Raw genomic sequence first — 13944 nt, forward strand, 5'->3', positions numbered from 1 at the left:
GTGATAACCAAATTTCATTTTTAACCTGAATAATAATGAATCTTATCAAGTAGTTTTCTTGCTGTAGTACCATATAGATTTTTAAAAAATGTAAACCCTTTTCTCAAAAAAAGAATTACCTTTTTATCGGTAATGTTAACAGTGTGGATGGGCATGGTCATGTTGAACTGAATCACTTGGAATGTCACAAAATAAAGGAGAATAAAGGGAGACAAGTTTAGTGGGAAAATGATAAAATAACTGCAAAACAATGCAAAAAGTGTGAAACATGGGAGAAACGTGTCTAAAAAGTGACAAAACTGGTGTAAAAGTGAAAATTATGTGTTTAAAGTGACAAAATAATTGTAAAACTAGCTTTAGAGTGGGAAAATAGCAAAAATGGTTTACAAATAGCAATAAGTGGTGTAAAATGGTTTAAAGTGGACTAAAAAAGGGTTAAAAAGTCGCAACAAAAAATGGTGAAAACAGGTCTAAAGGGCAAAAATTAGTAAAAAATGGCACAAATTTTTTAAAATTGAAATAAGTGGCAAAAATAAGTTAAAGTAGCAAAACAAATAGGTGCCAAAATGTGTTAGAAATGTCAAAAAGTTGCAAAATGGATTGAATTTGGCATTGAGGGGCAAATATGGGTTTAAACTGCACAAAAAGTGGCAAATGGCTTGTAGAGTGGGATACTGGGTTACAAGTGTCATTAAAAGGCTGAAAATGGGTAAAAGAGGCTAAAAGTGTCAAAAACTGGGTTAAAAGTGGCAATAAGTGATGTAAATAGGTAATACACCAAAAAACAGGTTGGCAAAAAGTGGCAAAAATGTAGCTGGAAAGGGGTTAAAGATTGAGCTAGTTGGCAAAAATTGATTTAACTAGCTAAAAAGTGTCAAAATTGGTTAAAAGTGGCATTAGGTGGCAAAAGTGGGTAAAACTAGCTTTTAAAAACTGGCAAAACAGAGTAAAAAAGTGAAAACATGGGTTACAAGTGGGAAAAAAGTGCTTAAATGGGGTTCAACGTGTTCTGTTGAGATACTTTCAACATTAATTCTCAATAATAGCTTGACACACTTTTCAGCTTCAAAATGAGGAACTGTTAGCAAAGATGCTAGCAGTGCTACTGGTTCCAACACACATGCAGTGACATCACCAATTAATGAAAACTGGTGAGGGGCCTTACACTGGGGTTTTTCAGGGGCCCGGCTAACTGTGTGGGCAGGCCTGACTACGATCACAGCACTAAGCTACATTTAGAAAATTCAAGGTAGCAAGAAGAAATCCCTTTAACAGGCAGAAACCTAAACAGAGCCAGACTCAAGTTGAACAGCTGTCTCAAAAAGTTGTGCTGCTTAACTGCCATTTCATTCATTAAAGAAAAGTTCCTAGCACTAAAAGTTCTGGGTACTTTTGGTCTAAAAGCACCTGAGGCTCAAATGGGCCCAGGCACGGTATGGATGGCCTAGTGTGAGTGCGTCCTTAGATAATTAAGAGTCAGAGAGTTCTTTACAGGAAGAATCTGGTAAGTCACTGTTGTTTCCATGTTATCCTGCAGTAAAGATGTGTAGATATATTTCTAACCTGATTACACCTGCGCCCCTCTTGTCATGTTCTTCCAGATCAAGTTTGTCCTCAGAGAAACAGATCACACTCAGCGATGAAGCTCCTGCTGCGACTGGCTGTCCTGGTGGGGACTCTGGGGGTCCTTCATTCAACCCCAGACGACCAGTTTACAGCCATCTCAGAGGACACCCTCAAACGTGAGAAAACAAAATCTGAACGTTATTCGCAGGGCCTTCTTTTTTTTTTTTTTTTTTTTTTTTTTTTTAACCTTTACAACTTGAGAGAATTAAAACGTATTTATGGCAGCAGTCCCTTAACAAATGTGCAATAAACAGACATTTACCATGCATAAATTCATTCATGTTAAAGACTTTATACAGCTGCTGGTTATTCATTTAATCTGTTTTGTCATATGAATCACATTATACCGTTATACTGTCTGCTAATAGTTAGGATCAGTTTTTTAGAAACACAGGGCTCTTTGTTTCTGCCTGCAGAGAAAACCATGATCAACATGTTAATTAGTTACATATCTCTCTAATGATGATGTCAGGACTCTTTTCCATAGCACTAGTGATAGCTACACGTCTATTAGACTGACAACCACTGTTTCAGTTGTGGGAGCAATTTAAGGATCAGTGTTTTGCTCAAGGACACTATGGTGTTAGCACAGGAGCTAGGGAATGAACCCCAACCTTTTTGGTAGAGAGAAGAGCTGCTCTGCCACTTAACCACAAGCTAGATTCATATGTCATACTTATCATATCCTCCTGACACCTGAGCTTTTGTTTGAGATGCATTTTTAGTTTCTCCCATGTATTTGGGACCTGATAAGTTTAAAAGCTCTTGTCTTTGAACAAGTTTTAGTTTTTGCCAAGAATGATGTCCACAAATCTCATGAGGGCTCGGTTTCTGTAGAGAATAAAGCACTGGATAATTTTTGAGCATTCGGGTTGTGTGCCTGCCAAATGATCAGTAGTTTTGGGATCTTCAATTGATAAGAAATGGTTTCAGTCACTGAGAGGTATTGGAGTCACATTGATAAAGGACCACAAAGATTAGTTATGCCAAGCACTGACAAAATTTCCAATATAAGGTCTACATTTTCTGGAAATTAAATTTCTAAAGTCCACACAAATTCCCAAAAATCCCATAAAAAGTACCCAAAAAATGTCTTCAAATGTTCCCCAAATGTTTTCAGCAAACCTGAACCAGAAAGCCTAAACATTCTGACAAATTTTCACAAAAATTCCATGTCAATTCCTGAAAATTTCAAGCAAATCTCTCATAAAATTTCTATTCAAGTTCTCAAAATTTACAAATAAATTCCCCAAAATTCCATGAGAAGTCCAAGAAACATCTAAAACAAAAAACAAATTCCCTGAAATTTCCATGAAAATTCTTAAAATTAAAAAAAGTCAACTTAAATATCCCAAAATTACAAATACCAATTAAAAATTCTAAATTTATTATAAATTCTCCCTTCCAAAATCCACATCAAAAAAACAAAAACAAACAAACAAACAAACAAACAAACAAACAAAAATAACAGAGAAATTCCTTAAAAAATTTCTGTGAACATATAACATACATATAATATATTTTTGACCTATAAAAAGTACCCCGAAATGTCTTCTTCTTCAAATACCTCGAATAATTCATTGGAATGTATTCATTGAGTAAACATTCCATAAAAAGAAACCCCCCAAAATTCCTGAACATTTTTGAGTAATTTTTTAAAAAAATGTAAAGCAAATTTGCACAAATATACATGTAATTTCATGCAAATAATGGCAAAAGTCCCCCAAACAAACAAATTCCCTGATATTATCATGAAAATCTATGAAATTTTCGAAGACCCCAAATTCCCAATCAAATTTTAAAAAAGAAAATCCTCGTAAATACCTTAAAACTATAAAGCAAATCCCCTAAAATTCAAATTAAATTCCAAAATTACACATTTCCCAGATTTTTGTGAAAATGCCTAAAATTTCCAAACAAATACCCTTTGGCCTCCAAACTAATTTCATCCAAACAAAAAGTAAACATTACAAAAAAAGAGAAAATTCCATGCAAATTCAACAAAAAAAAAGGAAGCAACTTTCAAAATAAAAAAGTAAAAGAAAATTCCTACAAATCTACAAATTAATCCCCCAGAATTCCATGAAAATTATGAAAAATTCATACAAATTCCCTAAAATTTTCATAAAAATCTTGAAATGTTAAAAGGACTCCTCCCCCATTCCCAGTCTAATTCCCAATACTTTACACATAAGTTTCCCAAATTTACATGCAAACACCCCCCAAAAATAAAGGCAAAACCCCCATAATTCAAATCAAATGTCCGAGAAAATACATATTTCCCAAATTTTCAGGAAAATTCCTGAATATTTCATTTAAAAAATACAAAAAATATTGCCCTAAACATCTACACAAATTTCCCTTATTTTAATGAAAATGCACAAAATTGTCAAAGCAAATTTTCCATGAATTTCCCCATGAAACCCTCCATAATATACAAACAATATACAAACACTTCCATGAAAATAAGTGGAAAATTTCCAAGCAAATTTCACAGTATTCAAACAAATTCCCTAAAATCCTATGGAAATTCCTAAATATTTCACTTAAAAATTCCTGAACAAATTTTAACAATTCTCCCAACATTTAAATGCAAATCACCCACACTTTAATGACATTCCACACAATTAAAAATTCGAAATGGTAGAAACTATTACTTTGTTGTTGGACGCTGAAATGCAATGTCCTCATACAGTACGCCCATGCAGGATCTCAGGGAAAAGTGATCTAACTCGTCCATAACTTTATTTTGTAATGGTCAGAAGTTCCACAACAATTCCCTTCCTGTTAAACAGAGAAAATGTGGAATATTAAGTCTTAATAAAACACCTTGACCTTGTTTTGTGGCTTTCTCCAAGAGCTGTCCTTGAGTGGGGAGAAACTGGTGGATGAGGAGATGAAGAAGGCTCTGTACGGGGTGAAGCAGATGAAGGAGGTGATGTGGAGGAATGAACAGAAACATGAACACCTCATGAGGTCGCTCCAACACAGCAGCGACAAGAAGAAGGTCTGACCAACAACATGAACCTTTCTGAAGCTAGACAGAAATGGAAAGAAGTTGAATTGAAAATATTTCTCTTTTTGCCACTAGGGGGCAGTGCAGCTGGCTAAGGAGGTGACTGACAAGCTGATGGAGGCAGAGGAGCAGTGCAAAGACTCCCTGCAGTCAGAGTGGGAGGAGTGCAGACCCTGTCTGGAGGATGCGTGCAAAACTTTCTACACCTCCACATGCCGAAGGGGGTTTGCAACTTTCCAGAACAAGGTAGGAAAAGTTGACAACCAACCTCCGCCTTTTCACTCAGCTCACAGCTGCAAACTTATTACATTTCCAAAAAAAAAAACAAAAAACCATACACTTGTGTCATGTTCAGCTTTAACTTTACCTTCGTTTGAAAAAACAAAACAAAAAAAAAAAAAATCAAACTCTGGCCATAGTTGGTGATCTCTTTTCCCTGCTAATAGACATGTTTGGTTACGTTGAATAAAAGAGAAACTTTGCTTCGTTTGGAGGTTTTACGAGTAAACAACTTTACATTACTTGACAATAAAGATCAGACATGCTAATCCAGTAAAGCCACACATCCCAAAGAAAATAAACTCACCTTTGACACTTCCTCCTTTCAAGGTGGAGAACTTGTTCCGCAGAGTGTCCCGCCGCTTTGGTTCCCATCAGTCCCCTGTTGAAGCAGGGGACATCCTTGTAAACCAGGGCCCTGACACCACTGACACAGAGGTCACCCAAGTGGAGGAGTCCTTCAACCGCCTCATGAACAAAGTGGGCACCCTGGTGAACCGCAGCATCACCCTGGTCTCCACCATGAGCAGCCGCCTGGACAAAGCTCTCCAGAAGGCTTTCCTCAACAACACTGACATCCTAAAGGAGAAGGCCGACACCTCAGATCCCTATGATCCTGCCCGGGACTCCGGCTTCCTGCAGGGTGTGGGACTGGACGAGGTCCTGGATTCCTTCTTTGACTTTGGGAAGAGTGTGGTGGAGGAGTTTGGAGCTGTGGTGACACAGGTGTTCGATGACATCCAGGAGGCAGTGGAGGAAGAGAAGAAGAGAGGTAGAGGATTGCAGAAAATGTTGCAAATTTTGTATCAAGTGTGGCTTTACGTGAGAGATGTATGTTCCTGCTTAAAATATACATACTCAACCATGATGTTTACTCTATTCTGCAGAGAGGGAAAGTTTTCCACGTTTCCTGCAAAACAGGAAGTTGTGCCGAGACCTTCGTAAGCAGACGTCAGAGTGCTGGAGGCTCCAGAGCCAATGTGAGGCCTGCCAGGGAACTCTGCTCACAGGTGAAACCCCACCACCTCCGCCCTCAGTGTTTGCACTGATTTATTCTGACTTCTACTTACATATGTCTTTTTCTTTCTGCCTCCAGAGTGCCAGGGTGTCCGGGAGCTGCATGTGGAGCTGGATGAGGTCTCCCAGCTGCTAGATGTGTCCAAAGAGCAGTATGATGAGATCTTATCCATCGTGCAGCGTCACACTGATGAAACAGTCAGCTGGCTCAGCAATATGGCGGCAGAATTTGGCTGGGTGGCTCAAGCTGTGAGCAACAGCAGCGCTCCAGAGAACATTTTCCGTGTCTCTGTAGTAAGTACACTAAAGAAAAAAACAGATGGAAAGAATTCGCGCATCTTTTTGCAAAGCTTTTCCATCTTTTCTTTAGACAGTGAAACACGTGTGGATTTAGCAACAAAGAATTATTCACAATTTATGATTTACATATTAAGTTTTAAAATGGATAATGACTCATTTCAATGGACTCAAACTGCATTGCCACATGAAATAAGATATTTCATTTGTTCTTGTTTCTGATTTATTATTGGGCTTTCATGCCTTTATTTAAAAGACTGGTCAGTGGATAGAGCAGGGGTGTCAAACCGCCCGCAAGATGATCTCACAATTCTGTTACAACTGGTCCATCAGAACGAGGTATGCAGATTTCCTCAAGTATAAAAATGTCAACTTATCCTTGATGAGTTAAAATTTTTCATAAAATCTGAAAAAGTAAGGAGTGATAATACTTAGATAAGAAGTCAGGAATGGGGGAAAAGAAATGAATTTGTGTGTTAATTTCACATTTTCAATTCTGCATCACAATTAGGACTCAAACTTATACTCATACTTTGAGCATTTCAACTCATAATTTAGACTTCTCATATAATATTTTGGGCTTTAAGATTCATAATTCTAATTTTTAAGTCATATTTTGGCCTTTTTAACCAATTATTTTGTATTTTATCTCATATTTTCAACTCCAAACTTTGACGTCATAATCCCATGGTTTGACCTTTTAGACTCACAATTGAAAATTTTGAATCATATTTTGACTTCTAGTTCCATGATTACAGATTTTATTTCATATTTTGACCTTTTAAACTCATGATTTTGACTTTCTTTTAAAGATATATTTGCCTCTTAAAACATTAATTTTTAATTTCAATTTCATGTTTTGACCTTTTTGAACTAATAAATTTACTTTTCTCAGATTGTGAGCCTTTAAACTTATCTTTCTAACTTTTTTAATGTCAAAATCATTTATCATCAGTGCTAAGTTTTTTTTTTCATATTTAATTACTGGTGAAATGAGGTTGACAGTTTATGGTTAAAAAGATGACCCTTTTAGGCCCTAAAGTTAGACCTGAATCCAGAATCTGGCCCCTGCTTTGATTGAATTTGACACCCCTGGGATAGAGTTTGAAAATGAGGAGAGAGAGCAAGAAAGTAATCAGACCCCCTTCACTTTTTACAATTTAATTATGTTGCAGCCTGATGCTGCTGAATAGGTGACGTACAAAAAATTCACACAATGCATTGTTTTGTTTTCTGTCTGGGTTCACCTACTTAATATTTCCATTGCACCTTATATGTGATAGCAGAAGAATTTGGTAAAGTTGATAAAACATTACATGAGAAGAAGAGAGTTGGAATTTAAATAGAAGGGAGATTCTATTTCATTCTTCCTGACCGCCAGAGACGCGCAAGAGGTCGAGACATAATACCAACAAAGTCACATGTGACCTGGTGACGAAAGCAATCTGATAAGAAGCCCTGTCACCCAGCAGTCGACTCCTTTTCATCTTCTCGCCATTACACTCAGGTCGTACAGTTTGTTTTGCCAGCTTAGCATCTAGCCGCCTATGCTAGTAGCCTCGTAACCCATCGGTTGGAGCTACGTTCCGTCCTCCAGAGGCTGCATAGCCGGTGTTCATTACCTAACCGGGAGTTTTGCCGCACCTTTGCAGGTAAGTATTATCACCTTCTCCCGGCTGGTATTGCTCTTGTTTACTGTCGTTGCCGTTAGCGTCTCCGCTGTAGCGGCTAACGTTGCTTGTGTTGACTTGCTATTTTCAGGAGTCACCGACTTAGCTAAAGCTATTACTTCCAAACCTTTCGACCGACCGGTCTCGCTGTGGTGCTCCCGCCTGACAGCGACGACTGTGTATAAGGTCTGTGGACAGTAGCGGAGAGTGTTCTCGCTCCATAGCTACCGTCCAACTTCACTACCGCGATCTGGCTTCCTACGGCTTGTGACTGAGTGTGATTCGCTCTTGCTGCTTGCTAGACCTACGGTGCTAAGTCAGTGATTCCTGGTGGGTGTGTAGCCGAGTGTTTCCGCTCTTGCCCCACACTACCCCGATATTGGAGCTTCTTCTTACTGACTAATTAGCGACCGTAACTGAACGTTCGTGAAAACGGAAGCAGTCGAGCCGGGCTTGACAGCGACCATGTTCTCAGCTTGCAATGCCTGCATGACCCCTCTCAGTGCAGAGGATGGCCATGACACTTGTCCAACATGCCTTGGCGTTGAACATCTAAGGCAGGCGATGACAGACCAGGCCTGCAGTAATTGCCGCTGCATGCCGTTGGCAGAGAGGGCCGCTAGGCTAGCTAGGTATGAAAATAGCCTAAGCGGGACCCCCTCTTTGAGCTCCAAACGCAAACACAAGTTGAGCTCCACTGTTGCTAAGAAGAAACAGAGACGTGAGGAGCCGCTGGCTCTCAAGGTGGACACACTGGCCTCTGAATTTGCCCAGATTAAGGCCCTTCTCCTTAATTTGCAACCTGAGGCCCCCCCTCCCGTTGCTACAGTTGCTAGCTCTGTTGCTCCAGCACCACCTCCTATGATCGGTGAGGGTGATAGCTTGTCTTCCCTATCCCCTGTTGCTATTCTGCAAGATGAAGATGTCCTTTCTATTGCAGCTTCAGGGAACTGCTTTAGTGATAAAGAGGGGGGAGAGCAGGAGGATTTGATGAGGGCGCCCTCACACTCTTCAGGAATGGACTCTCTTGAGTCAGATTCCATGAAAGATGTTGACACTGGGCTTTCAACAGTTAAAAAAGCCATTCAGCTGGCTATCTCTCGGCTTGGCCTCGATGTTGCCCCTGTTGAGATGGCTCCGGCCAATGCCTTCTTCAAAAATACTCCGCAACAGTCTACCTTCCAAGTGCCTCATTCGGTACCATACATTGAGGAGCTTAAAAGATGCTGGCCTGACCCTAAGGCATTCCACCATTTGCCTAGTGACTGCAGGGTTTTGGCCGCTATGAAGGATGCTGCCCAGTGTGGGCTAGACCAAATGCCTGCCATTGATGCATCTATTGCTTCTTTGATAGTCTCCCCAGATGAGGCCCTCCGACCAGATGCCCGCTGCCCGCGCCCACAGTGCAGGATCACTGATGACCTCCTCATCAAGTGCTATGATATAGCAGCTAGGATGGGGCGCATCGGTAACTCCTTATCTCACCTTGTTCTGGCTCTGTCACAGACCCTTCAGACCACCGGAGCTGATGCCCCCACACAGAGCCTGAGTGATGCTTCACTTCAGGCTTTTGCTTTCATGACGAGAGAGCTTGGCAGACTTATGTCCACTTTGACTCTGGCCCGACGCCAAGTTTGGCTGGCCCAGTCCCCCTTATCAGAGGCATGCAGGAAGACCCTACGCACACTACCGGTTGTTCCGGGACAGATGTTTGGGTCTGCAGCCCAAGAGGCCTTGGAGCGCAGTGCTCAAGTTAATAAGGTCAGACAGCAGTTTGCTGATCTACGCCGGGCGCCCCTGCCTAAACCAAGGCATGCCAACAGTTATCGCCCTGTAGCCAGGACTCAGAGTCTTTTGGGGGCTGGACGCTCCTCCCCTCAACAGGGCCATGCTCATCGGACCCCTTCACAGCCTGCCTTTCGAGCACCAAGGGACAGGGGCCCCAAGCATGGGGCCTCTTCTGGCCGACTCCCTAAGCCGCAAAAAGGCTATGGGGGCCGAACCTGACTCCCAAGCCATGGGTGCCAGCCGCTTCTCCCCACAGCACCTCAGCTGCTGGAAGGCCTTTGTCTCAGACCCCTGGGTGTTAATGACTCTCTCCAGGGGATACAGTATTCAGTTCAGACGTCGGCCTCCAAAGTTCGATGGCATCAAGGTGACTGTTGTCAACCCTTTGAGGTCTCTGGTTCTAAGTCAGGAGATTGCGGCACTTTTAAGGAAAGGCGCCATCGAAACTGTACAAAGTTCTTGTCAGAAGAGGGGTTTCTATTCAGCTTATTTTCTAGTTCCGAAGAAAGATGGCGGGTTTCGCCCCATTCTCGACCTCAGGAAGCTGAACCAGTACATAAAGGTTCTGCGTTTTCATATGCTCCGCACAGCAGATGTTCTCCAGGCTGTGTCAGAGGGAGACTGGTTCACAAGTGTCGATTTGAAGGATGCTTATTTCCATGTGCCAGTGGCACCCAAGCACAGACAGTTCCTCCGCTTTGCATTCGAGGGAGAGGTTTACCAGTTTCGTGTGCTCCCATTCGGGCTTTCGCTTGCTCCTCGGATCTTCACAAGGGTCATTGCAGCTGCACTTGCCCCTTTGCAGGCCAAAGGCATGCGAATTCTTCCCTACTTAGACGATTGGCTGGTTTGCGCTCCAACACAGGAGCAGGTGCTTTGCAACACAGAAACCCTTCTGTCCCATGTGTTGGAACTGGGGTTCACGGTGAACTTTGCAAAGAGCTCTTTGATTCCCAGTCAGTGCATCACATTCATCGGCATCGCTCTCAACTCAGTGTCGATGAGGGCTTCACCCTCCCTCCAGAGGGTGAACGATATCCTCAGCCTTGTCTCTCGTTTTCAGAGGGGCAAGAGAATAACATACAGACTACTGCTCCAGTTACTAGGGAAAATGACAGCAGCAACAACGGTCATCCCTCTAGGCCTCCTCTCGTTGCGCCCTTTGCAAATCTGGGTCAACGGATTGGGTCTCGACCCCAAGAGACACCAAAACAGGACGGTGCTGGTATCAGGCCAGTGCCTTCGGGCCCTGGAGCCTTGGAGAGACAGAACTTATCTGTGCTGCGGTGTTCCCCTGGGCTCACTTCCGTCCCGCCGGGAGATAGTAGTGACGGATGCCTCCCTCTCAGGTTGGGGGGCTGTGTGGCACCACAGGACAGTCAGGGGGACTTGGAGCTCCCATCAGAGGCTCTGGCACATAAATGTGTTGGAACTGCGTGCAGTCCATCTAGCGCTCAGGCATTTTCTCCCCTTCTTGGAAGGCAAACATGTCTTAGTGCGTTCGGACAACACATCTACGGTTTACCATGTGAACCACCAGGGTGGCACCAGGTCCATCAAGTCCCTAAGGGAGGCACAGAGGCTACTGCTGTGGGCATCACCCCACCTAGCGAGCCTCAGAGCTCTGCACCTGCCAGGAGTGCAGAACGAGGCAGCAGACATGCTCTCCCGCCAGAGGCCCCCACCAGGCGAATGGAGGCTGAATCCTTCAGTGGTTCAGATGATCTGGGAGAGGTACGGCAGAGTGGAGGTCGACTTATTTGCGTCAGAGGCTTCGACGCATTGCCCACTGTGGTTTTCCCTCTCGGAACAGACCAGTCCACTGGGACAGGATGCACTAGCGCATCCCTGGCCAGACTGCCTCCTGTATGCTTTTCCTCCTCTCCCCCTGCTCATGCTGACACTTCACAGGATAGAAAGAAGCAACCATTCCGTGCTGCTGGTAGCCCCGTACTGGCCAGGGCGAGTCTGGTTTCCTGTTGTTTGTCGGCTTCTCAACGGAGTGCCCTGGCCTCTCCCACAGAGGCAGGATCTTCTGTCCCAGTTGGAGGCGCATTTGGCACCCTCAGCCGAAACGTCTTCAACTGCAGGTCTGGCCGCTGAAGGGCCTGGCTCCCTGCTGAGCTCCTGTGAGCAGGCGGTGGTCCAGACAGTACTAAATTCGAGAGCTCCCTCCACTAGGGAACTGTATTCCAACAGATGGAAACTCTTTTCCAGTTGGTGTACAGATCAACATGAGGATCCAGTGTGTTGCTCTGTTCCTGTATTGCTCAGGTACCTGCAGTTGTTGTTGGATAGAGGTCTCTCCGTCTCAACCATTAAGGTATATGTTGCTGCTATCTCAGCTCAGCATGTATTTGTGGATGGTCGTAGCGTGGGTTCACATCCTCTAGTGAGTCGCTTCTTGAAGGGCGCGCTGCGGTTGCGGCCTCCCTTTGCCACGCGGGTACCTTCCTGGGATTTGCCTGTTGTCTTAGAGTCCCTTTGCTCCTCACCATTTGAGCCACTGGATCAGGCTGAACTCAGATGGTTATCTGGTAAGACCGCTTTTTTACTCGCTATGGCCTCTGCTAAGCGTGTCAGTGACCTTCACGCCCTCTCTATTTCCAGTGACTGTTTACATTGGCATTCTGATGGCTCGGGGGTTGCCATGTGGCCCAACCCCTCATTTCTCCCTAAGAGGCTTTCTGCCTTTCATGTCAATAGGCCTATCAACTTGGCAGCTTTCACCCCACCGTCTGGGGTGGAGGAACTGTCCCACGGTGCTGGCCTCCTCTGTCCAGTCCGGGCCTTGAGACAGTACATTCAGGTTTCTGCAGAGTTTCGTAAAACTGATGCACTGTTTGTCTGTCATGGTGGTTCCAGGAAGGGACAAGCCTTGTCTAAACAGAGGCTCTCTAACTGGATTGTAGATACCATCTCCATGGCGTACAGTCTGAGAGGCCTCCAGGTCCCTTCTGTGAAATGTCATTCAACCAGGAGCGTGTCTACATCTTGGGCTGCCTTGAAGGGCGTTCCGCTCAATGACATATGTGCTGCAGCTGCTTGGGCATCATCCTGCACCTTCGCTCGGTTCTATCGGGTCAATGTGGCAGCCCCTTATCCTGTGGCAACAGCAGTCCTGTCTGCTTCTTCAGTTCTTTGCTAAGCAAGGTGAGTGTGTATCCTCGTGACCTTGTTGGTATGGGTCATCCAGGTATTGCATACCGTCTCTGGCGGTCAGGAAGAATGAAATAGAACGAGAGTTACAGCTGTAACTAAGGTTCTATGAATTCTGGATGACCGCCAGAGTTCTCTGTCACTCGGAATCTTGTCGAGAAGATTCTGTAGGAGTTGACTGCTGGGTGACAGGGCTTCTTATCAGATTGCTTTCGTCACCAGGTCACATGTGACTTTGTTGGTATTATGTCTCGACCTCTTGCGCGCCACAGCGCGATGATATCCAGGTATTGCATACCGTCTCTGGCGGTCATCCAGAATTCATAGAACCTTAGTTACAGCTGTAACTCTCGTTTAGACTACATTACAGATGTCAGAGGCTTAGATTGTTTCTCCTTTTACCCTCCAGGTGGCGCCAAAGATCATTGATGAACAGAATCTGACTGAGAGAGAAACCACAGTGGAGGTGAACATCCTGAACTCTCCCCCTCTGATCCTTTCTGTCCCTGGAGAGTTAGAGCTTCAGGACCCAGCCTTCATCCAGTATGTGGCCCAGGAGGCTTTGAACAAGTACAAGGAAATGGTCAGGTGAGTTCCTAAAATCTGGTTAGTATCTTCTATTTCAGTAAAAAAATCTCTCAAAATGGCATAGATGTTTTTAAACACTGTTTTTTTTCTTTAAGTATGCCCAAATTACCTTTTTTTTGCTTGCATTTCTACTTTCTAAAATCAGATTTTCAAACATAAACACAAGTCTTTCTTCACAGGTTTGAGGATGAGTGACCCTACAGTTTCATCAGAGCTTCTTCCAGCACTTTCTTTGTGAATAAAACTAGATTGTGTTCCTGTTGAGTAGCATAATCTCACTAAAATGTAAATACATTGAAATAAACCCATATCACTCAGGGTGTTTGAATGTAAAATGAGGAAAATATGCAGCATACTTCGTGGCTAATGTTGTACATACATAAAACAAAGCACAAGAAACTGTTTATGATGCATTTGTTCTTCAAGAGAAGTCTTGCATGAATAAATGAATAAAATGATGTGTAAAACTTTCGCAGGGCTCCTTTGTGGCTGACTTTTCAAAAA

General features: G+C 43.4%; 1 protein-coding gene across 1 annotated transcript; it reads left to right on the forward strand.

The window, feature by feature from the left end:
* The first annotated feature begins 1639 nt into the window (after positions 1 to 1639).
* On the forward strand, positions 1640 to 13911 carry clul1 (clusterin-like 1 (retinal)). The gene is made up of 8 exons (XM_041804191.1): positions 1640 to 1742; positions 4485 to 4633; positions 4718 to 4888; positions 5252 to 5693; positions 5809 to 5931; positions 6018 to 6232; positions 13262 to 13440; positions 13620 to 13911. The coding sequence occupies exons 1-8, from the start codon at positions 1640 to 1642 to the stop codon at positions 13633 to 13635; spliced, it is 1398 nt and encodes a 465-aa protein (XP_041660125.1). The 3' UTR covers positions 13636 to 13911.
* The last annotated feature ends 33 nt before the right edge of the window (positions 13912 to 13944 follow it).

This window comes from Cheilinus undulatus, linkage group 13 (genome assembly GCF_018320785.1).
Source record: "Cheilinus undulatus linkage group 13, ASM1832078v1, whole genome shotgun sequence".
Classification (NCBI taxonomy): Eukaryota; Metazoa; Chordata; class Actinopteri; order Labriformes; family Labridae; genus Cheilinus; species Cheilinus undulatus.

What these genes read in the sequence shown, in the direction of transcription:
- clul1 (XM_041804191.1), top strand. Translation starts at nt 1,640, where the DNA reads ATGAAGCTCCTGCTGCGACTGGCTGTCCTGGTGGGGACTCTGGGGGTC. An exon ending in ACAGCAGCGACAAGAAGAAG is followed by an intron (nt 4,634 to 4,717) that starts GTCTGACCAACA and finishes TTTTGCCACTAG; the next exon opens with GGGGCAGTGCAGCTGGCTAA. An exon ending in CCAGGGAACTCTGCTCACAG is followed by an intron (nt 5,932 to 6,017) that starts GTGAAACCCCAC and finishes TTCTGCCTCCAG; the next exon opens with AGTGCCAGGGTGTCCGGGAG.